The sequence below is a fragment of the Saccopteryx bilineata genome, chromosome 6, assembly GCF_036850765.1.
Source record: "Saccopteryx bilineata isolate mSacBil1 chromosome 6, mSacBil1_pri_phased_curated, whole genome shotgun sequence".
NCBI classification, from domain to species: Eukaryota; Metazoa; Chordata; class Mammalia; order Chiroptera; family Emballonuridae; genus Saccopteryx; species Saccopteryx bilineata.
Genome location: NC_089495.1, coordinates 128,773,010 through 128,798,069, shown reverse-complemented (window position 1 = coordinate 128,798,069; position 25,060 = coordinate 128,773,010). Strand labels below are relative to the sequence as shown.

The 25,060-nt window shown below is 45.9% G+C and overlaps 1 protein-coding gene across 3 annotated transcripts in view; it reads right to left on the bottom strand.

Moving 5' to 3' along the window:
- Positions 1-25,060, bottom strand: part of FOXK2 (forkhead box K2) — a 78,721-nt gene that overhangs the window by 28,000 nt on the left and 25,661 nt on the right. For all 3 annotated transcript variants that reach the window (XM_066234409.1, XM_066234410.1, XM_066234408.1), the window contains exons 2-4: positions 11,517-11,711; positions 6,225-6,372; positions 5,676-5,822 (exon numbers count right to left, since the gene is read on the bottom strand). In XM_066234409.1, coding sequence (XP_066090506.1) covers positions 5,676-5,822; positions 6,225-6,372; positions 11,517-11,711 — 490 coding nt within the window. The remainder of the gene's footprint in view (positions 1-5,675; positions 5,823-6,224; positions 6,373-11,516; positions 11,712-25,060) is intronic.

Below are 25,060 nucleotides of genomic sequence, written 5' to 3'. Positions count from 1 at the left end.
GCCTAGGCAAGGCACATACAGGAAGCAACTACTATGAGTTGCCCTTCTCTCTCTCTCTCTCTCTCTCTCTCTCTAGAACTCAATTAAAAATATATATATAAAATAAGTAAACTAACAAAATTTCTAAACGATAAAAACTCAAAGTAAAATTTTGGGTTATACAAATGTCATTTTTAAATCCCCCAATTAACCTTCTACTAGAAATGCCTACCCACCATGGCCTGACCTTCTGAACTGCACAGAGGTAGCTCAGAATCAAAGCATGTCAACTACTACTTCATACAATTCAAGTGGCTATTCAAACAGCACACCAGCCACAGGCCCTGGTGAGAGGACTGAAGGCCATGACATCATTTACTTCATTGGTAACATAAAGGACTGGGACAGGTAGCAAGTTAATGGAATTTCTATAAACAAATGTATGAGATTTAGAATCTTAATAACCACAGATACTTGCTAGGTTGTTTTATCATAGGGGTTAGCTGATAACCAACCTACACCTTTCTATCAATTCTTCCAGAAAACCAAATCTGACCCAATTGAAGACAGAAGACTATCCTCCACCTGCACTCAGGCCTTTTTAAGTCTGGAGGACAAGGCAGATTCCAAAACTGGACTGAGAAAAGCAAAGCCAGACAGTGACACATGCAGAACACTCTGAACAAGGTGTTCCTTACAGCTGTTGGGGGACGTTCAGAGTTCACTGACTGTTCTGTGGTAAACTGGCCACCTGAGTGGGACCTCAGAAGTAGACACTAAGCCACAGTGCAGAATATCTGACTGTAAGTACGCTGACCGATGTAGGGCAGGTCAGTGTGCATGCTGCTAGCAGGGAAGGGACACTAGCACAGAGGGAATCTGGATGTAGGAGACCCAATAACAAAGAAGGGCAAGACCAGGGTCACAATGCTGCTGTTTTAAGGAATGCTTTTTTTTTTTAGTTTTTTTAGTTTTTTACAGATACAGAGAGTCAAAGAGAAGGATAGACAGACAGGAACGAAGAGAGATGAGAAGCATCAATCATTAACTTTTTTTCGTTGCAACACCTTAGTTGTTCATTGACTGCTTTCTCATATGTGCCTTGACCATGGGGCTGCTGCGCTCAAGCTGGCGACCCTGGGGTCTCAAACCTGGGTCCTCCGTGTCCCAGTCCAATGCTCCATCCACTGTGCCACCGCCTGGTCAGGCAATGCTGCTGTTTTGATACACTCACTACGGAGTATCTGCACAGTAGGTTCTTAGACTAGGGAGTAGCTGTTTTCTGTTCCAAAATGTAACAGGACCCAGGCTGCACTGTCAGAATGGGATTTAATTCCCTCTCCATCCCACCAACAATCTCACCAGCAAAGGAAGACCCAATTATAAATGGTCACCTGTGATTTTCCAACCAACAAGACTTTAGAAAATATGAGGAATATGAAACATTTAATATAGACAAAAATAGAATAAAGTAACTGTGTTTCTAAAGTTACTTAAGGCCTTTGAAATTTAATCAAACCAAGCTACAGCATTAAAACCACAGTGATTCCGGACTCCAATGATTCAGAAGTTGTATTGGCAAAAAAGGCAGTTATTATTCTTTAAAACTGAACGTGAAAGAAAGGATCTGCAATACTGAGCACCTTCTCTCTCTCAAACTAGCTGTGGCTGCTGCCCAGAACCTGACCCTCAGGTGACAAGAAGAGAGAAACATGGCTGTCACTTGCACTTGCTCTGTGCTGTCCTTGAGCTCCTTCCCACTCAGACCCCCACTTCTGAAGGGCAGCGTGTCCATCTGATAACCCAACACTAGATAGTGTGTATTTTGCATAGACAGTCCTTACAAAGAAACTTAAGAACAGGAAACATGTCAAGTACCTTCCAGAAGGGAAGTCCAATATGTAGGGTAAGGGTGAGCACAGAGCATTCCCTTGAGTTTAAGAAACCAGCTCTGGTCCTTTCAGAAGCCGAGAGCCGCAGAATCCTCAACCCCTTCAGAGTCACAACAAATAACTTTAATTCAGGGCTGGGTAAATTATAAGTCACAAACATTTTAACATAAATATATAATAAAAGGCAAATAGATAACATTACTCAAATCATTTTGTTTTATCCTAAAATTTCCTCTGGTATAATTAAAAAGTTTGCCATGAGCTAAAAACCAAAAGTCAGTCTGAAAGGCAGCTGTGGCCTCCCATTAAGTGCTTAAAACAGGTGTTCCAGGAAGTATCAGCACGCATCCTCAGGAACTGACACTCTGACAGGTGCTAAGCTGCCATTTCCCTACCTGGTCGGAAGGCCAGAATGCAGCCTGGAATTTACATTTTAAAATGGTCTGTTTTGATTGACTCCCTCCACCCCCCCCACCCCCCAAGAACAAGGATCTGGCTCTTCTCTAAAAACTAAGTTGCAAAATGAAAAAGACTGTTTAAAGGCAGGAGGGAGGACATGGGGATAAAGTTCTTAGCACAAGCACTCTGGGAAGAACAGCTCAGAGAATCTCATGACAGAAAAAGGGCTCAGGATGGGACAGTGACGGACCACTGAGGAAAGAAAGAAACTAACAGTGTATGTCTATAACTTAAAGGGAAAGCTATAGCAGGAATCCCTTTCCCTCTAAAGTAGCTGGAGGCAGGGGATGTAAAATGTCAGTCACCCTACAACCTTCACCTAGACAGAAAAGATATTTCGTTAAAAACAAGCATTACACAGTTCAACAGAGAGGCATAACTTGCAGTTATGTCTGTGACTCTGTTCCATGTGGGCTGTGAAGTCACACCCTGGAGACAGCAGCAATTAGTGCAGTGGGGACTCCACCTTGCCTTGGCACCTCGATCTCCTTTAGCAAGAAAACTGATGCTCGGAATCAGTTTTCATTTAAATGGACATTTGGAAATAGGGAAATATGACTAAATGGAAATAGATCCTTAAATCTGGCTAGAAACTTTCATTCCCATAAAGCCCAGCCTACTAGCTTTTCAAATCGTCAGAATTCCACACACAGGGGGCTGCCTCCCTTGTCCATGCACAGGAAGTGTACTCCACTGCAGCCACCAGACCCAGTCCTGCTTCTGTCCGTTTCCATTTTCACTAAAGCACAGCCTCGCTGTAAAGATTAATCTATGGCAGTGTTTTTCAACCAGTGTGCCGTGAGACATGGTCAGGTGTGCCGTGGGGAAATTAAACATGGGTCCCCAAACTACGGCCCGCGTGCCGGATACTTATCTGGCCCGCTGCCAGCCGCCTCCATCCGAACATAAACATTCCCCTCACAATCCCAACAGCTATCAGCGACAGGAAGAGTGGAGGCACAGGGAACGCTCACTGACCAATCACCTTCTAGGATTCATCCCGTCCACTAGCAATGAACCAATAGTAGGCCGCCTCTCATCCACACCCAGGAAGGTCCCTACTCAGGCTGCTGCGCACTTGTCATTGTGTGGCAGCGGTGAGTAGTTGAAGCTGCTACTCCTCCCCATGGTCCAGATTTCTAATCCTGGTCAGGACTGGAGGTAAATGAAGCCTCAGCCTCAGCCTCAGCCTCAGCTGGTTATGTCTATCCTGATGGTGTATATAGATATTTGACCTTTTTCTTTTTAAAAGAGGCCCCCGCAGAGGGTGATATACAATGCATCACAATGTTATCTAACTTTAAAGCTAAAGTTTGCTGATTTTCCTTTGGACACTTTTTGGTTATCTGTTGCCAAGGAGTTCCCCATTCTGGCCAACAAAGCTATTTTGACATTGCTCCCGTTTTCGACCACATATCTATGTGAGCTGAGCTTCTCAAGCTTGACTGCGATAAAAACTAAAAATAGAGACTGAGAACTGTTGAGGAAGAGCTTCGTGTGTCTTTCTACCATTCCTGCCAGGATATCCCTTTTGTGTTCATCAAAACAGGCCCAGGTTTCACACTAAGTGAGTATAAATACATTTAGAAACTATTATTAACTATATGTATAATATGTACTGTGTTAGAGTGTCATTTTGTGTCATTTGGGTAGGTGGTGTGCCCCAGGATTTTGTAAATGTAAAAAATGTGCCACGGCTCAAAAAAGGTTGAAAATCACTGACCTATGATAAGTTCTATGAGGCTTCATCATGCAATTGTGAAGAGACCTTCCAGGTAGCTGGACAGGAAGCCTTCCCCAAGTCCAGCATTCTCACTGCTGACTAGGAATGCCACCTTGCTGTTAATAGGGAGGCAGACAGGGCAAAGTATCACCTCAGGCCAGGAGGGGAGACAGGGTCATCTGTGTCTTTCATCACTACAGACCCTAACACGACTAAGACCCCTTAGAAAGAAAATATTCAGGGGTTGGTTGGTAGATTTTTTTTTTGACAGAGACAGAGAGAGGGACAGCTAGGGACAGATAGACAGGAAGGGAGAGAGATGAGAAGCATCAATTCTTTACTGCAGCACCTTAGTTGTTCATTGATTGCTTTCTTATATGTGCCTTGACTGGGGGGCTACAGCAGAGCAAGTGAGTCCTTGCTCAAGCCAGCGACTTTGGGCTTCAAACCAGCGATCTCTGGGCTCAAGCTAGCAACCCCTAGGGTCATGCCTATGATCCCATGCTCAAGCCAGCGACCCCTCGCTCAAGCTGGTGAGTCCACACTCAAGCTGGCAACCTCAGGGTTTCGAACCTGGGTCCTCCATGTCCCAGTCTGACGCTCTATCCACTGTGCCACCGCCTGGTCAAGCGGTTAGTAGACTGTTTTTTATTCAAACATGTTTATATACCTGCAGGTAAAAGAAAAAAGGTTTTACCCTCCAAAAACAGAAAGTGGTTCTTACACCTTGGTTATGGTTCAAAAGACACATTTTTCACAAGTTCATTTATTCCTTAAGTGTCAAAGGGACTCTGTAGCCACTTCTGGTTACTTTTTGAGTTAAAAAATTACAAATATGCTTTTCTTATTATGCTTTAATGTTCTGTATTTCAAACTTACCCTTTCCTATACCATCTGAATTAGTGAGGTCCTACTGTATATACTGCTCAGTAAATGGCCGCACATAACAGACACACAGAAAATATCTATACATGAAACTAAGTTAAAAAGCTAAACAATGGAATTATTATGCACTGATTTCAAAGTGTCCTCTGAGGAGGCCCAGGTTCCAGATACCTAGGAATGGGCCAGAAGTGTAGGCAGACAAGTAGGTAGGCTCCCACTTTAAATGGGCAACGTGGCATCCATATTTTACATACTGGCCAACTGGGAAAGTGTCTTTTGAAGAAAGAGTTTCCCAATAAAACAGTTCGAAAACCTTCTCTAGGCAAATTTCAAAGAGAAATTTCAGCAGACATACAGAAGGAGACATTGAACAAGGCCAGAATAAGGGGTGGGCTGGACTGTTAACTCGTCTTCATTTTAGTATGTGGGGACTGCTCTGGTCAAAGAGAAACATCTCTAACAACCCATGTCTTTCTCACCCGTGAGAACCATGACAGTACAAACATGTAACTGAGGTTTTTCTTGGAACCACTATTCCTCCCCCTCAGAAAGAGGGTGGCAGCAGCTGGCCTCTACCCCGTCCTCTCTCAGCAAAAGAGAATTTTACTTCTTTCACTTGTCACCTCCTCCACCTGTGCCTGAATTAAATCCAACAATGGCTTAAGCTTCCTCTCAGGTGTCAACCAGCATCTACAAGGCACTTGATAGAATTAGTTAACAAACAGAAATGGATTTACCTGCCAGCCCTTGTCTGCAGTCCTGTAGTATGGATAATTTTTAGTGATGTGTGTATAAATTCCATTCAGGGTGAGCTGTTTATCAGGAGCCATTGTAATTGCTTGTACGATTAATTGTGCATAGGAGTAAGGTGGCTTTGAGTCATCCTGTATTTAAGTAAAAAAAAAAATATTGAAGTTATCAAAACTTTTACTAAATGTACTATAATTCAGGACTTTTGGTGTTTTTATGTGTTTCCGTGTACACATATGTGTTCAGACATGTGCACCTTTAGCATTTGGAACACAATATGATTCACCCCACAGGGTTCTCCTGTCCCCACTGTCTACTCAGTTATCAGCAGACCCCCATACTGAGAGCACACTAAACATTGACCAGTGAGCCCACAGCCAGCCCCGTGTCCACTCAGACATGATCATCACTAACACAGATAATACGTGTTCTCAAAGGCCCTGGTGAGGATGTTAACTAGACTTGCAGGTCATGCAGTGATGACGACTGGCTACATGATGCCCCTGGGTTCTGTTTCAAGGCTATAAAACATTTACCTTTGGGCTGTCTCCACCTGAAGCTTCCTTTTCATTTTCTGGCTGAGAGTTGTCAGCCATTAAATTGAGGTCAGATGGTATCACACGGCCCATTTTGTACCCTGAAGATCCTGCTCCCCGGGGGCTGGATGGGCAGGAGTTTGCAGCACTGTGGACAAAAAAAGGTGTTCCTGTCAGCCTGTCACAAAGCAAACATCACACTATGCTCCAAAAACTGGCTCTAATTTTAGGAAAAACAAACTGTAAAAGAGAATATCAGCATTTCCCATGGAGAAATGAATTCATTTACTTTCTGTGAAATTAAGTATCACCCCAAGAAACGTGGAAATTGGGTATTTGCTTCTACATGTGTCATATCACGTGATCATCAGATCAGATTTCAAAGGAGTTGGTAGCCCACCTGTTTCACCAGTGAGGAAACTGAAGCTCAAAATGGTTTCAGGCCCTGGCCGGTTGACTCAGTGGTAGAGCGTCAGCCTCGCATGTGGAAGTCCCGGGTTCGATTCCTGACCAGGGCACACAGGAGAAGCGCCCATCTGCTTCTCCACCCCTCCCCCTCTCTTTCATATCTCTCTCTCTCTTCTCCTCCTGCAGCCAAGGCTCCATTGGAGCAAAGTTGGCCCGGGTGCTGAGGATGGCTCCATGGCCTCCACCTCAGGCACTAGAATGGCTGAGATTGTAGCGGAGCAACGCCCCAGGGGGGCCGAGCACTGCCCCCTGGTGGGCATGCCAGGTGGATCTCGGTTGGGCGCATGTGGGAGTCTATCTGCCTCTCCTCTGCTTCTCACTTCGGAAAAATACAAAAAAAAAAGATGGTTCCAGAAGCAACCAAGGACAGAGCCATACATGATGGCTCCAAGGCTCCTACCAGGCGAGGGAAACAGAGCACATTCTCCACTCACCCTCTACCCACTGGGGACAGGCTGCAAAAGACATGCCTCCAGCTGCCCCAGAAAGGTCATGGAGTCTGGAGAGGGGAGTACAACTGGCCATAGACACAGACATGCATGAGATCAGTGAGGACATACCCAGAAAAAAAAAATAGGAACCCAGTTTTAAACACCCAGCACTTTTACAAGGTTGGGCTGAGGTGCCAGTAAATACTCTGATTCTTATACATTTTTTTTTAATTTGTATCGATTTTAGCAAGTGAGAGAAAGAAAGAGACAGGAACATCAATCTATACCTGTGTGTGCCCTGACTGGGGATCGAAACTGCAACTGCTGTGCTTTGGGACAATCCTCTAACCAACTGAGTATTGGGCTAGGGCACGAATGCTCTGATTATTAATCTCTGTTGAGTCAAGGCCAAGTTCATTTGTGATAATTCACTCTTTTTTTTTCTTTTCTTTTTTTTACAAAACAGAGTCAGAGAGAGGGATAGATAGGGACAGACAGACAGGAACGGAGAGAGATAAGAAGCGTCAATCATCAGTTTTTTGTTGCGACACCTTAGTTGTTTATTGATTGCTTTCTCACATGTGCCTTGACTGTGGGGCTATAGGTGACTGAGTAACCCCTTGCTCAAGCCAGCGACCTTGGGTCCAAGGTGGTGAGCTTTTTTTTTTTTTTTTGCTCAAACCAGATGAACCCGCGCTCAAGCTGGCGACCTCGGGGTCTCGAACCTGGGTCCTCGGCATCCCAGTCCAATGCTCTATCCATTGCACCACCGCCTATGTACAGTATTATACTTGACAGAGTATATTATTGAAATGAAAGGATACCACGTTAAGATTGTTTTAAAAGCCCAGTAAGTTAAAAGAACAGTATGTATGGTTAGATCTCATTTGTGTTGGGGGTGGGAGGGGGACGGACAAGTATTGCATGTGTAAAGAAAATGTTGGGCCTGACCAGGCGGTGGCACAGCAGATACAGTGTCAAACTGGGACACAGAGGACCCAGGTTCGAAAGCCTGATGTCATCGGTTTGAGCACAGGCTCATCCAGCTTGAGTGCAGACTCACGAGCTTGAGCACGGGGTTGCTGGCTTGAGCATGGGATCATAGACATGACTCCATGGTCCCTGGCTTGAAGCCCAAGGTCGCTGGCTTGAGCAAGGGGTCACTCGGTCTGCTGTAGACCCCTAGTCAAGGCACATATTAGAAAGCAATCAATGAGCAACTAAGGTGACGCAATAAAGAATTGATGCTTCTTATCTCTCTCCCTTTGTCTCTCTGTCCCTATTTGTCCCTCTCTCTGTCTCTGTCACACACACACACACACACAAAAGAAAAGAAAACATTGGAAAAAATACCTAAGAAACAGAAGTGACCTCCAAAAAACTTGAACTGGAAAGGAGAGGTTGAGGAGGCTGAAAGGGCAGCAGACCCTCAAACACCATACCCTGTGCACCATCAGTATCCATACCCACCCATTAAACAAGTATTACATTTACTTACTGTATGTGAGGAATAATTCTCACAACACTGCAGAGAGAAAGGAACAAGACAAGCAGCAGGACTGCACCCATAGCACATACTTGTTATGAATAGAAAACCAGCCAACATATAAACGTGGATGTGGGGAAGGCCAACGGCCTAGTGGCTGGCTGATGCGTTTGGAAAGGAAAGGTTTGTCCCTCTCAATTGTCTGCCATTGCCCCTAGCACAGGCGTGGGCTGGTCGGCACTGGCAATGGTGTAAGTCAGTGGTCCCCAACCTTTTTTTGGGCCATGGACTGGTTTAATGTCAGAAAATATTTTCACGACCAGCCTTTAGGGTGGGACAGATAAATGTATCACGTGACCTAGACAAGCATCAAGAGTGAGTCTTAGCCTGACCAGGCAGTGGCGCAGTGGATAGAGCATCGAACTGGGATGCGGAAGGACCCAGGTTCGAGACCCTGAGGTCCACAGCTTGAGTGCGGGCTCATCTGGTGTGAGAAAGGCTCACCAACTTGAGCCCAAGGTCGCTGGCTCAAGCAAGGGGTTACTCAGTCTGCTGAAGGCACAAGGTCAAGACACATATGAGAAAGCAATCAATGAACAACTAAGGTGTTGCAACAAAAAACTGATAATGGATGCTTCTTATCTCTTTCCATTCCTGTCTGTCTGTCCCTATCTATCCCTCTCTCTGACTCTGAAATAAATAAATAAATTAAATAAAAATAAAAAAGTGAGTCTTAGACGGATGTAACAGGGAATTTGGTAATTTTTTATTTTTTGAATTTGGTCATTTTTTAAAAATAAAATATCATTCAGATTTAAATATAAATAAAATGGAAATAATGTAAGTTATTTATTCTTTCTCTGCAGACCGGTACCAAATGGCCCAAGGACCAATACTGGTCCACGGCCCGGGAGTTGGGGTGTAAGTGACATAGGGTGGAAGAGGAGAAGGGCAAGTAAAACAGGATGTAGAGGAGGCAGAAGGCGAGAAAGGGTCAGGAGCTAGTCCAAAACCCTTCCAACCACCTACTGTCCCTGTGTACCCACAGAGCTTTGTCTGCACACAACCCATCTCTGCTGCTTCCAGTTGGGACTGCCACCCACATGCAGGCTTCTTCCTCATCCCTGTAAACTCTGCATTCTCCCAGTGCTGAATAAAACCTGACCATGTGTTATGGCTCCTGCCTCCTGCCTGTCCATGAGACACAGCTGGTCCCTTAGCCATATGCAGGAAACTCAACAACATGAGAGAGGCAGAGGCAGCTTCCTCAGCACAGTGGAGCCCCCAAAGGCAGGGAAGGGCTCAGGTCTCCATCTAACCAATCAGCGCCACAGATGCCTTTCCAGAGGCCTACAGCTACGCTGGCTTTGAGGATAAGAAGCAGAGCAATCGGGCTGCCAGAGTCCCCATTGTGCGTAACACAGACTAGCGCCCTCCCCGCCTCTCCGCCACACTCTGGGGGCAAACCTGGACAGCAGGAACCTGACTCTGGAGACAAGCAAGTACGTGCATGACATACCTTAAATCCAACATTACTCACAGGTAAGATATCCAAATACATCCTCCACTCTCCTAAGAAATGACATAACCTAAGAGGCCCAACTTGTCACAGTCCTGCCCCAAGGTCACAGCTACATCTGAGGCCACAGGGGAGCCCCGTTTCAACCACAGGCTGCAATCTGATGGCTCTAAGAACACATGTCTACAGGGTCCCATGGCTGTTCTTTTAAGATGTCTTTTTTTAAATTATTTATTTATTTATTTTTATTATTTTTTTTTTTTTACAGAGACAGAATGAGTCAGAGAGAGGGACAGACAGGGACAGACAGGAACAGAGAGAGATGAGAAGCATCAATCATTAGTTTTTCATTGCGTGTTGCAACACCTTAGTTCATTGATTGCTTTCCCATATGTGCCTTGACCGCAGGCCTTCAGCAGACCAAGTAACCCCTTGCTGGAGCCAGTGACCCTGGGTTCAAGCTGGTGGGCTTTTCCTCAAACCAGATGAGCCCGCACTCAAGCTGGCAACCTCGGGGTCTCAAACCCGGGTCCTCTGCATCCCAGTCCGATGCTCTATCCACTGCGCCACCGCCTGGTCAGGCCCCCCCATGGCTGTTCTTAACGTGAACTTCAGCTACTGTCCCCTGTGAGCTCAGCACAACCTGAACTCTGTGCACTGTGTTCCTGGATCCCACCAGGGACACCGTACCCGAAGCCTCCGTCCTCTACTTCCTGAGGAAGCCAGTCTGTTTGAGGAAACCATGACAATACAAGTCTGTCACTTCACTGGGATCCAATTCATCATCCAAAGTACAAGCCCTCAGACTCTGCAGGAAATTGTAGTAAGCTAAAAAACATCAAAATAAAAATGAAAATCTCCGACTTCAGACCAATATGCCAAAATCATCTGCCCCTTTAAGTTTTATACACAAGTAAAAAGAATCTGTAAGTAAAAACTATGAACATTTGGGAGCTGTGCTTCATTACATAGGGAACTGGCAGCAAAGTGTCCAGAAATGAAATGATGGTGGGTTTCTTTTTTAATTGATTCATTGATTTCAGAGACAGAGGGAGGGGGAGAGGGAGAGAGAAAAAGGGAGGGGGGAGAGAGAGAGAAACAGATCTTTTGTCCAACTTAGTCATGTACTCACTGGTTGCTTCCTGCATGTGCTCTAATGAACCTGCAACCCTGGTATATCGGGACGATGCTCCAACCAATCAAGCTATCTGGCCAGGGCCGGGAAAGGAAACAGTATTTCCCTCAACATCTTCCTTCTCACATCCACCAGCCCCAGGGAAGGGTGAAGGCATCCTTTCTTGTCACTGTGACTCACAATGGTGCCTCAGGAATTTGGACATAGTCATACGTGTGTCCCTTGCCCCACAGTGACCCCTCGTACACTGTACCTGATGGTTCCTGTGGGGGAAGGCAGGGGGCTGATGAGATGGGCCATGGTGTCTGGAATGTTGATGGTCAGGGGCGAGATGTGAGCCTGCACAGACTTCACTGGGGACTTGGGTGCCTCCTGCTTCTCTCTCTTCTCGCTGGACAAGGCAGTGAACGTTATCTTGATGTTTGTGCTCGGGAACCTGAATGTGCACCTGAAAAAGAACAGCCAACATCAGTGCCTGTCTGCTGGACTTGAGACAGAATTCCCCCCCCCCAAGCAGGACACAGAGTCGCCCACATGTCCCCAATGTACAGGAGCTCATCTGCTGTGGAGGAGCCACCAAGAGGCCCACTTCAAACTCACCTCAGGAGTTACGAGCAGCTTCATGAATGAAACTACAAACAAGGCATTTCATGACTTTAAAAAAACAGTCCACAAAAACATTATTTAGACCAGCCAAATAAGAAAAAAAGACGCAAATGCTACTTCATCTACATTACTCCTTTTAAAATAAATGCACAAAGCCTGACCAGGCGGTGGCGCAGTGGAGAGAGCATCAGACTGGGATGTAGAGGACCCAAGTTCAAAACCCCAAGCCTGAGCATGGGCTCATCTGGTTTGAGCGAAGCTCACAAGCTTGATCCCAAGGTCATTGGCTCAAGCAAGGGGTCACCTTGGTCTGCTGAAGGTCCGCAGTCAAGGCACAAATGAGAAATCAATCAATAACAAAGGTGCCACAACAAAGAAATGATGCTTCTCATCTCTCTCCCTGTCTGTCCCTCTCCTTGTCTTTCATACACACACACACACACACACACACACACACACACACACACACACAAATAAATAAATAAATAAATGCACAAATATGATTTAGGTCTTACAGTAGATTTGAAACAGGCTTGAATACACTTACTACCCATTATTTCTTTCAAAATAAGAATATTAAGTATCACTGCGTCATTAAGCAAAAAATTTGTGGCTGTATTTTATTTAAGAAAAAGAATTGTTGCCTGACCAGGCAGTGGCGCAGTGGATAGAGCATCAGACTGCGATGCAGAGGACCCAGGTTTGAGACCCCGAGATTGCCAGCTTGAGTGCGGGCTCATCTGGTTTGAGGAAAAGCCCACCAATTTGAACCCAGGGTCGCTGGTTCCAGCAAGGGGTTACTCGGTCTGCTGAAGGCCCGCGGTCAAGGCACATATGGGAAAGCAATCAATGAACAACTAAGGTGTTGCAACACGCAATGAAAAACTAATGATTGATGCTTCTCATCTCTCTCTGTTCCTGTCTGTCTGTCCCTGTCTATCCCTCTCTCTGACTCACTCTCTGTCTCTGTAAAAAATAAATAAATAAATTTTTAAAAAGTTAGAAAAAAAAGAAAATTGTTTCCTTTAAAAAATGCTATCTGCTTTTTCACTGAGCAAAAAGGAGTCAGACATTAAACTTGAGGGGAAAAGCTTACCTTTAACATTCTGGTTCACTTTTAATATAGCTTCCTCGCTGTGATGCATGTATTTTTTTTTAAAAAAGGAATGCAAGCCAAAAACCTTCAAAGAATAAAAGTAAAAATAGCTCCACAGACTTCTGGTCTCAGAGTCTGGATTTCATGCCCAGTTACAAGCGCCTGATTCGGATACTATTTATAAATGGCCAACCAGCTGATCATGCTTAGCTGACTCTGCCCACCACCCTGTCCTACTTGGGAACTGACCAAGGAAGGGTCCAGCACATGGAGGTCGTACATCCCTCTCACTACCAGGGCCATCTTCAAGGTGATACTTCCCAACACTTTAGTTGGGGCAAGAAAGGACATCCCTCAGCAAGGTTTGGACACTCATTGCCTGTCTCCTTCCCTCACACATTCTCCTTTGAAGTCATAGCCATCAGGTCCCTTGCCCCTTTACTTCCCTTAAGAGGTCAGTCCTCCGCAGCCTCAAGGACAGAGCAAAACCAACAAACCCAACACCTTCTTCTTGGCCTCCAGCACCCACCCTTCCTGTTCTTACTCTCAGGACTCTTTCTCAAACCCATACTTAACTCTTATCCTTTATACTCAATGTCCAGAATCCCAAACTGAGATCCCAGCTTCTGCAGTTCTCCGTCCCATCCAGGCCAGTGACCTTCAATCCCACACACACCAAGTGACTCCAAAATCCCCATTTCCTGCATGATGGATCCCATCATCTCCCACTACCTTCCTGATGCTGCCCTCTGTACCCACATGGGCATCTCTAACAAAATCCTCACTCTGGCTCCTCCCCAGCACCCCCACCAGTGAAGAGCAACAGCCAGTTGCTCAGGTCAGCTCAGCCACACACTGCCAAGACACAAACCACAAACCACCTCTCACCTTGTTCACCCGTTAGAAGAAAACTTTAAAACCACATATCCGGCCCTGGCCAGTTGGCTCAATAGTAGAGCATCGGCCCGGAGTGTGGAAGTCCCGAGTTCGATTCCTGGTCAGGGCACCCAGGAGAAGCGCCCATCTGCTTCTCCACCCTTCCCCCTCTCCTTTCTGTCTCCTCCTGCAGCCAAGGCTCCATGGGAGCAAAGTTGGCCTGGGCGCTGAGGATGGCTCCATGGCCACTGCCTCAGGCACTAGAATGGCTTAGGTTGCAATGGAGCAATGCCCCAGATGGGCAGAGCATTGCCCCCTGTTGGGCATGCCGGGTGGATCCCGGTCGGGCACATACGGGAGTCTGTCTGCCCCCCTACTTTGGAAAAAATACAAAAAACAAACAAACAAAAAAACCCCACATATCCAACAGCAAGAAAATAAACTTAGAAGTGGGCAAAAGACTCAGAAAAAAACATTCCACCAAAGACACACAAACAGCAAATAAACATGAAAAGATGTTCGATGTCACTACCAATACTTAACATCAAAACCACCATGAGATACCACTAAATACTTTTAGAATGGGTAAAACCTGAGAGACTTGACCACACCACATGCTGGTGAGGATGTGGAGAAATAGGTATACCCCATGTTGCTGGTGATACAGTAAAATGGGGTAGCCACTCAGAAAATCAGAATGGCAGCTTTTTTTCTTTTGCAGAGACAGAGTCAGAGAGAGGGAATAGATAGGGACAAACAGACAAGAACAGAGAGAAATGAGAAACATCAATTACCAGTTTTTCGTTGCAACACCTTAGTTGTTCATTGATTGCTTTCTCATATGTGCCTTGACCATGGGGCTACAGCAGACTGAGTAACCCCTTACTCAAACCAGCGACCTTGGGTCCAAGCTGGTGAGCTTTTCTTTTGCTCAAACCAGATGAGCCCGCGCTCAAGCTGGTGGCCTCGGGGTCTCGAACCTGGGTCCTCCGCATCCCAGTCTGAAGCTCTATCCACTGCGCCACCACCTGGTCAGGCAACATGGCAGTTTCTCATGAAATTAAAACATATGTGTGTCATATAACCAAGCATTACATTCTGGATATTTACAGGAGAAATGAACACTCATGTTCACAGAAGAATATGCAGACATGAATGTTCAAAGCAGCTTTGTAACAGCCCAAACCAGGAACACAGCACTGTCTTCAGTGGGAGAATGGTAAAACGAGCTGTGGTTCACCACTTCACGGACAAGACTCAGCCATTAAAGGAGTGAACTACAGAGCAACCACCCTTCAGGGCCAATAACCAAAGTTACATCTCATAAGATTCCATTTATATAGCATACCCAAAACAATCAAACCATAGACTTGGCAACAGACAGGTGGTGGCCAAGGGCAGTGGTGTGTCTGCAGTGCCATGTCCTCTCTCAGGACCCCCACTCCAAGATGACCTGGTCTAGAAGCTCAAGGGATCCAAGTGACTGGCCAGCAGTCACCTGACAGGAGACTGGATCATTAGTCCCACATGAGACTCCTGTGTCAGCTTCCAAAAAACCAGTCCTCAGAAAAGTCACCATTGCCACCTCATCAGGAAAGCTGGACTTTAGAACAAGCTCAGGCACACGGGTCTCCAGCTTGCAAAGCAGGTCCTCTTTGCCTTGGTTTCCTATCCATAATGAAGTGACAGCATCTCCTTCTCAATGTCATGAGGATTCATTGAAATAAAAGTTATCTAACACCCAGTTCCCCCCCCCCTTTTTTTTTTGTATTTCTCTGAAGTTGGAAACGGGGAGGCAATCAGACAAACTCCCGCATGCGCCTGACCAGGATCCATCCAGCATGCCCACCAGGGGGCGAAGCTCTGCCCATTTGGGGCACCGCTCTGTTGCAACCAGAGCCATTCTAGCGCCTGAGACAGAGGCCATACAGCAGCGGTTCTCAACCTGTGGGTCGCGACCCCGGCGGGGGTCGAACGACCAAAACACAGGGGTCGCCTATAAAGCCATCGTTTAAAAATGGATTGTATAATAAATATGTATTTTCTGATGGCTTTAGGCGACCCTGTGTTTTGGTCGTTCGACCCCCACCGGGGTCACGACCCACAGGTTGAGAACCGCTGCCATAGAGCCATCCTCAGCGTCCGGGCCAACTTTGCTCCAATGGAGCCTTGGCTGTGGGAGGGGAAGAGAGAAACAGAGAGGAAGGAGAGGGGGAGGGGTGGAGAAGCAGATGGGCGCTTCTCCTGTGTGCCCTGGCCGGGAATCGAACCCAGGACTCCCGCACGCCAGGCCGACACTCTACCACTGAGCCAACTGGCCAGGGCCCCTTTTTTTTTCTTTTTAAGTGAGAGGAGGAAAGTCTGAGAGACATACTCCCGCATGTGCCCCAACTGGGATCCACCTGGCAACCCATCTGGGGCCAATGCTCTGCCCATATGGGGCCATGGTCGCAACCAAGCTATTAGCAGCGCCTGAGGTGGAGGCTCTACAAAGTCATCCATAGTGCCCAAGGCCAATGCGCTTGAACCAACAGAACCATGGCTATGGGAAAAGAGAGAGAAGGGGAAACAGGAAGGGGGGGAAAAGCAGATGGCTGCTTCTCCTGTGTGCCCTAACCAGGAATCAAACCTGGGACATCCACACACCGGGGCAACGCTCTACCACTGAGACAACAGGCCAGGGCTCAGATGTTTATTAAGATGAAATAACCCAACTGCCTTCAATTCCATGTCAATACCTACCTTTACTACAGATGAGCACTGGTCACCCACAGTGCCATTTGCTCCACTGCCACCCATCCTAAGAACCTATAGAAGCCCAGCCCACACAGCTGCCTATCCTCCAAAGGACTGCAGATGCAGCACACAGCGCTGCACACAATTCCAACAGAGAATGCAAGAGACAAGCTCTTCTCTCCCACAAGGCTCCTACATGCCCCCAGGTGCTTATCTTTGCTTTTCACAAAACATGACCACACCCTCCATGTTGGTCCTCGGTGGCACTTTCTCTGAGTGTCATCAACAGTGTCAGTGCACACATACCTGGCTGAACGCTGCCTCTGGAGCAAGAACATGCCAAACAGAGGATATCCTCCTTTGTGTGTGATGTCTCCATGGTACAGGCACTGGCTGTAAACCTGGGCTCCAGAGGCACATAGAGCATCTACAAGGGAAGGTACTGTGGGGCCACTGTGACAGCCTCTGACGGCGTGTGAATGTCTTGTCCTGCATCCTTGCCATCATTGGACACTGCTGCCACCAACCCCAGGTGAAAATGTTATGTGTTTTCATTTCAGAGTGAAGTTCTCAAACGTGTAGGAGCTATGAAACTCACTTAAAAGCTACCCAGGTACCCTCGTAATTTCCCACTTTTTAATGAGTTCTGATTATATGGATGAGTTCCTATATGTGAAAATTCATGGAATTTCACATCTGTCACACACATATGATCTGTACAGAATATGCTCCAATACAGGAGTTTTTGTTTAATTAAAAAAAAAGCCAGCCCTGGCTGGTTGGCTCAGAGGTAGAGCACTAGCCTGGTATATAGATGTCCTAGGTTCTATTACCAGTCAGGGCATACAGGAAAAGCAACCATTTGCTTCTCCATCCCCACCTCCAGCCATGGATCGATTAGGGTAAGTTGGCCATGGGCGCTGAGGGTAGCTCCATGGCCCCCACCTCAAGAGCTAAAAAATGGCTCCAGTTGCAACAGAGCAAGGGCCCCAGATGGGCAGAGCATCGTCCCCTAGTGGGCTTGCTGGGTGGATCCCAGTCAGGCACATGTGGGAGTCTGTCTCTGCCTCCCCTCCTCTCACTTTTTTAAAAAAAAAAGGCCTCGCCTGACCAGGCGGTGGCACAGTGGATAAAGCGTTGGACTGGGATGCCGAGGACCCAGGTTCGAGACCCCGAGGTTGCCAGTTTGAGCGCGGGTTCATCTGGCTTGAGCAAATTAAAAACACACTCACCAGCTTAGACCCAAGGTCACTGGCTCAAGCAAGTGATTACTCGGTCTGCTGAAGGCCCGTGGTCAAGGCACATATGAGAAAGCAATCAATGAACTAAGGTGTCGCAACGAAAAACTGATGACTGATGCTTCTCATCTCTCTCCGGTTCCTGTCTGTCCCTATCTATCCCTCTCTCTGACTCTCTCTCTCTGTCCCTGTAAAGAAAAAATAAAATTAAAAAAAAAAAAAAAAAAGCCCTCTGTGTAGATAGAGATAGAAATTGGCAAAATGTTGATAATGTGAGTTTGATAATGGGGTTTACAGCACAATTTTCTATACCTTTGTGCCAACATTGGCCTATTTCTTCACCTGAGTTGTGATTACATGGGTTACCCAAGTTATAATCATAACTGAATTTTTCTATGTAGGTTACAATGAAAGCAAAATACATTAAAACCGTTTCTAAGTTTCTCTATGGAGTTCAATTAGCTATGAAACCCTTGCTGCCTTTCGAATAGGTAGATGGCCACTACTCGACTTTTCTAAGCTAGAAATAAAAAAATAGTAGAATAGGCCTGACCTGTGGTGGCGCAGTGAATCATGCGTCGACCTGGAATTCTGAGATCGCCGGTTCAAAACCCTGGGCTTGCCTGGTCAAGGCACATATGGGAGTTGATGCTTCCTGCTCCTCCCCCTTTCTCTCTCTCTCTCTCTCTATCTCTCTTCTCTAAAATGAATAAATAAATTAATTAATTTTTTAAAAATAGTGGAATAACTTGCCTCACAAAACTAAAAAGAGCAGCCAAGCATTGTAATAGCATGAAGGTGAAGATAAACCATACGAAGCAGCCTGGCCACAGTAGATGGAAGGCCTGTGACGTCTGTGCACCTTGGCTATTTCCCTGCACTGACTCAGGCCCACAAAGCCTGAGACAGCCTCCTTCTTGGCCTTGCAACTTATTCCCACAAATCACTTGGGTCAGGGCAAAGGTGTCAGTGCCTGGAAGATACTATACTGATTTGGAAAATTAAAAGCAGAAATGGATCCAACTTGTAGGAGTACCCTGTGCCACGGAAGAACAGGGTATCTGCAGTCTGGGGCACCTTTCATGTTTCAATGCAAATCAGTCATAAGGATAATTCTGAAGCTGTTCAGTTTTTTAAAGCGTACTTCAGAAAATTGAACGGTTTTACAATGTGTTATTTTACCTAATTCAGTGACCTACACCTGCTTGATTTAGGGCCTTGCAGATGAGGAGAGTAACCTGCAGGGAAACAAAGTGACTGCACTGTGCAGGGGAGAGGCCCCCAGCCACCCCTCACCACCACAGCGTGAAGCAGCAGCACGGACCTCACCATGGGGAATAAGAGAGAGGACATAATTTCACTTCTGGGTTTCCCGCTCAAAATAACTAACCTGGACCTCACCAAGACACAACAGACAACTACAAACTAAGGGGCATTCAACAAAAACCAGCTTGTCCTCTTCATATATGTCAATATCCTGGAAATGGAGGCATGGACACATACGAAGGGAAAAGGAAGAGAACTTGCTGCAGTGTGACTCTTGATTCTACCCCTCCCAAAAAATGGTCCATTTCTCTGAGCGATCAGGGCATCCGTGAACAAGCTAAGGTCTAAATAAGGCAGTGGGCCTGCTGTAGGCTTGCATCAGCTAACCTAGTGTTTTTCAACAGCTGGTCCGCAGACCAGTCTGCCATAACTTTCATGCTGGTCTGAGAAAGAGTTAACCACCCTGATGTTGTATGAAGATTACAGACCCAATGATCTTATTGTAGTTGAATTTGCTTATGCTCAGGGTGATTTCTGCCTTGGAGTTATCTGAAATCTCTTATTTTCACTGATTCCCAAGCAAAAACAGGTTGAAAATCATTACGCTAACCAGTGTGGGGGCCTGAGCTGTGGCTATAGAAAAGAATGCTTCAGGAGACAACATGTGGAAATACCTCAAATGGAACAATGCATTGTGTATGCAACTGTTTAAAAATTCAGAAAAAAACATATAAATCAAGTGTGGTAAATGTTAATATTTGGGGAATCTGGGAAAATGGGGAATTCTGTGTTCTATTTTGCAACTTTTCTATAAGTCTGAACTAATATCAAAGAAAAAGAAAAGAATGTGGAAACTTATAGAAAGTCCAGTGCAAAGCTCTAGGTAGACTGTCCCACTCTGGGTATAACTGGCCTGTGCTAAGCTGGTTAAGCGTGCATCACCGTCCACGACAAGGTGAGCACAGTGTCTGGAATCATTCCTCTCTTTTGGTTGTTCCTTTGAGTGCATCTCATACAAGTGTCCACAGTGAACTGGATACAGGAATAGCTAACACATACATGAGAAGATGCACAGCATCATTACTTATCAGTGAAATGCAAACCAGAGTTACCACTACATGTCCACAGAATAGCCCACATGAAAAGACTGACAAGATCATGTGTGACAAGGAGACAGTGACGCAAACTCTTTGCAGTACTAGCAGGGACACAAAATGATGGGGCTGCATGGAAAAGTCAGCTTCATAGTACAGACAGCCCACTCTAAATTTATCTGGCTGGCCATGAGAAATTAGAGCATCTGTCCACAGAATGTCTCGTTCACAAACGTTCACAGCTACACAATTCATTAAAGGCCAAACTGGAAAGTACCCAGGAATCTAGCAACAGGTGAACAAATACACAAGTGGTGGTATATCCATACAAGAGAACATGAGAAAAATAACCAGAAGCACATTTTCTCCCCAAACTCTAAAAGATCACCTTGCTCTCTTTCTGGGGCACACACCCACCTTGGAGACTAACGTACTAGAGAAAACATTTCTGTTTTGTCTTCTATAAACACAAGGAAAATAATGTCTAGGATTGTGGGGTTTTACTGAAATATAATTAAGATATAACATAGTATAAGTTTAATATGTATAATGTAATGATTTGATATACATGTATATTACAAAAGAATTACCAGAGTAAGGTTAGTTAACATTCATCACCTCACATAGCTACAGATTTCTGTATGTGATGAGAACTTTTAAGATCTACTCTTAGCAACTTTCAAATACACGTGTTGTTAAATATTGTCACTGTGCTGTATATTAGGGTCCTCATAACTAAAGTATATACCCTTTGACCACCTTCACCTACTTCCCCCACCCTAAGCCTGTTTTTAATTTAAAATTTTTTTAATTTATTGATTTTGGAGAGGAAAAGGAGAGAGAGATCTATTTGTTGTTCCACTTCTTTATGAATTCATTGGTTGATTCTTTTATGTGCCTTCACTGGGGATCAAAACCACAACCTTGGCAAAGGAAGACAATGGTTTAACCAACTGAGTGAGCTACCAGGCCAGGGCCTGGACTGTGTTTTTTAAATTAATAAGGTCACCATTACTCAGTACGAGAGATCATTGTATTGAATTCTTCAGGTAAGTTTTTACAATGTCTGACATTGGGCATTTCATTCTTAGGACTTTTTTTTTTTTTTTTTTTTTTGTATTTTTCTGAAGCTGGAAACGGGGAGAGACAGTCAGACAGACTCCCGCATGCGCCCGACCGGGATCCACCCAGCTCTGCCCACCAGGGGGCGATGCTCTGCCCCTCCGGGGCATCGCTCTGCCGCGACCAGAGCCACTCTAGCGCCTGGGGCAGAGACCAAGGAGCCATCCCCAGTGCCCGGGCCATCTTTGCTCCAATGGAGCCTTGGCTGCGGGAGGGGAAGAGAGAGACAGAGAGGAAGGGGGGGTGGAGAAGCAAATGGGCGCTTCTCCTATGTGCCCTGGCCGGGAATCGAACCCGGGTCCCCCACACGCCAGGCCGACGCTCTACCGCTGAGCCAACTGGCCAGGGCCTCATTCTTAGGACTCTTTATTTTATTTTTTACAGGGATAGAGAGAGAGTCGGAGAGAGGGATAGACAGGGACAGACAGAGAGGAACAGAGAGAGATGAGAAGCATCAATCGTCAGTTTTTTGTTGTAACACCTTAGTTGTTCATTGATTGCTTTCTCATTTGGTGCCTTGACCGTGGGGTTACAGCAGAGTAATCCCTTGCTCTAGCCAGTGACCTTGGGCTCAAGCTGGTGAGCCTTGCTCAAACTAGATGAGCTCGCGCTCAAGCTGGCGACCTCGGGGTCTCGAACCTGGGTCCTTCACATCCCAGTCCAACGCTCTATCCACTGCGCCACCGCCTGGTCAGGCCTTAGGATTCTTTATAAAAATACTAACTTATACTTTATGGGTAGAAAAACAAAAGCATAACCCAAAAGGAAACATAGAGATCTGCCCTGAGACTCAATGGCGCTGCATATGCAAATACCTGCCGAGGCTATAGGAGAGCCCTCTTCAGACACGCTGCTGAGTGGGCAACGAGCACACAGAAAGATCCTTCACATTCTTAGTCATCAGAGAAACACAGGTTAAAACTTCAGTATGCCCCACTGCATACCCACTAGAAAACCTACAGTGAAAAAATAGAAAACACCAATGCTGATGGAGCTGCAAGTCGCCTGACCTCTACCTTACAGTGCCAGTGGCTGTCAGCTGCAGTGTTTTCCAATGGGCTGCACATAAGAAAGCCAATATGTACACATCCTGAAAGCCAAAGATCACACCCAACAGAAAGAGTACGTGCCTGTCACACACACCTAAGGAATCTCAATATAACTTTCAACTGAAAAAGTCTTCCCCCTGGCCGGTTGGCTCAGTGGTAGAGCGTCAGCCTGGCGTGCGGAAGTCCCGGGTTCGATTCCCGGCCAGGGCACACAGGAGAAGCGCCCATCTGCTTCTCCACCCCTCCCCCCTCTCCTTCCTCTCTGTCTCTCTCTTCCCCTCCCGCAGCCGAGGCTCCATTGGAGCAAAGATGGCCCGGGCGCTGGGGATGGCTCCATGGCCTCTGCCTCAGGCGCTAGAGTGGCTCTGGTCGCAAGAGCGACGCCCCGGATGGGCAGAGCATCGCCTCCTGGTGGGCATGCCCGGTGGATCCCGGTCGGGCACATGCGGGAGTCTGTCTGACTGCCTCCCCGTTTCTAGCTTCGGAAACACACACACACACACACACACAAAAGAAAAAGTCTTCCAACTTAAGAAACACCTATGAAGTACTTAGAGCAACATTATCCCGTCAAAAAAACAAACAAAAAAAAACTACCTAGATGTCCATCAATAGCAGAGTATCAAATTGTGGTATATTAAAAAATTGTTGATATATTCACATTATTGACTATAGTACTTTACAGCAACGAGAATGAGTGAACCACAGCTAACTATAATATTATGGGCTAATCTTCTAAACCAGGGTTCCCCAAACTTTTTACACAGGGGGCCAGTTCACTGTCCCTCAGACCATTGGAGGGCCGGACTATAAAAAAAACTATGAATTAATCCCTATGCACACTGCACATATCTTATTTTAAAGTAAAAAAACAAAACGGGAACAAATACAATATTTAAAATAAAAAACAAGTAAATTTCAATCAACAAACTGACCAGTATTTCAATGGGAACTATGGGCCTGCTTTTGGCTAATGAGATTGTCAATGTGCTCCTTTCATTGACCACCAATGAAAGAGGTACCCCTTCTGGAAGTGCAGCGGGGGCCGGATAAATGGCCTCAGGGGACCGCATGTGGCCCGCGGGCCGTAGTTTGGGGACCCCTGTTCTAAACACTATATTCAGTGAAAAGCCAACACCACCCCCTGAAGTCCGTTCTGTAGGATTCTATGTATACAAAGTTAAAGGCAAGCAAAACCAGGTAAAGTTTAGGATTTAGGCTAGTGGTTCTGTAGCTGGGAGGGTGCTGACAAACAATGTTCCTTAACTGGAGACAGATTATATATACCTTGTGTTCTCATTAAGCTTTAAATTTAGTATCAAGGTGTTTTTCTGTATGTAGATTATATTAAAAACAAACAAACAAAAAACAATTGTGAAGAGTGACAAGGATGGAGACCAACTAAGAAACTACTCCGAAGTCCAGCTGAGAAATCATGTCAGGAAGGGAAAGCAACAGATCTGAGAAGCGTCCTTGTGGAAGAAGCAGGGCAGGATCAAGAACTCATATTCAGGGAAGCAGAGCAGAAAAGGAGAGGGCAAGTCCATGGTCCTTGAAGAACAGCCGCAGCTCCAAGCAGGAAGGCCACTGAAGGAGACAAGAAGCCCCCGTCAGCAGACTTGGAGCTGGAGGCTTCAAAGCTTGAGGCCAGCCACCTATTAGATCTGACCCTCTATGTCCCTACCACAGTGACTTGCCTTCAGCTAGCCTCTGTGCCTCAAACAGGTCCACAATACCTGTTCACTATTTCCAAAAAGCATACAGCTCCAAAAAACTGACCTGAAATCGGTTGGCAGCCAATTCTGACCTGAACTGGGGAGCTAATTATAGCCTTTAATTATCCCACTTAGAATATTCATGTGTTTTGCAACAGAACCCTAATATGTTGGATAACAGGGTGCTGGGAAGTGGGCTGTGCTATTTTTTTAAAAAATATTCCTTTGATTGGGGGAGGGGTAAAAAAGAGAGAGAAGAATCAACTCTTTTCACTTGTTCAATTTAGTCGTGTACTCATCGACGGTATCTTTTTTTTTTATTTATTTTTTTATTTATTCATTTTTAGAGAGGAGAGAGGTAGAGAGACAGAGAGAGAGAAGGGGGGAGGAGCTGGAAGCATCAACTCCCATATGTGCCTTGACCAGGCAAGCCCAGGGTTTTGAACCAGCGACCTCAGCATTTCCAGGTCGACACTTTATCCACTGCGCCACCACAGGTCAGGCTCATCGACTGTATCTTGTATGTGACCTGACCAGGGATCAAACTTGGTGACCAGGACGATATATCTACCGAGTCACCCATCCAGGGCACTGTGCTACTTCTATTTTTTATTTATTTTGACACAGAGAGAGAGAGACAGATAGACAGGAAGGGAGAGAGATGAGAAGCATAAGTTCTTTGTTGCAGCACCTTAGTTTTTCATTGCTTCTCATACATGCCTCGTCAGGGGTGGGGGGCTCCAGCCAAGCCACTGATCCCTTGCTCAAGCTGGAGACCTCAGGGTTTTGAACCTGAGTCCTCTGTGTCCCAGGCCAACACTCTATCCACTGCACCACCACCCAGTTAGACTGTGCTACTTTTCTAAAACCAGAGACACCACTGGATCCCTGGGTTTCAGGTAGAACCTATGTATGTACTGCCTGCTGGGCAAGGTATAAGAATTTCTCCAGAAATATTCTATTTGTTTAAGGGAAAAACCATATGCTTACTTCAAAAAT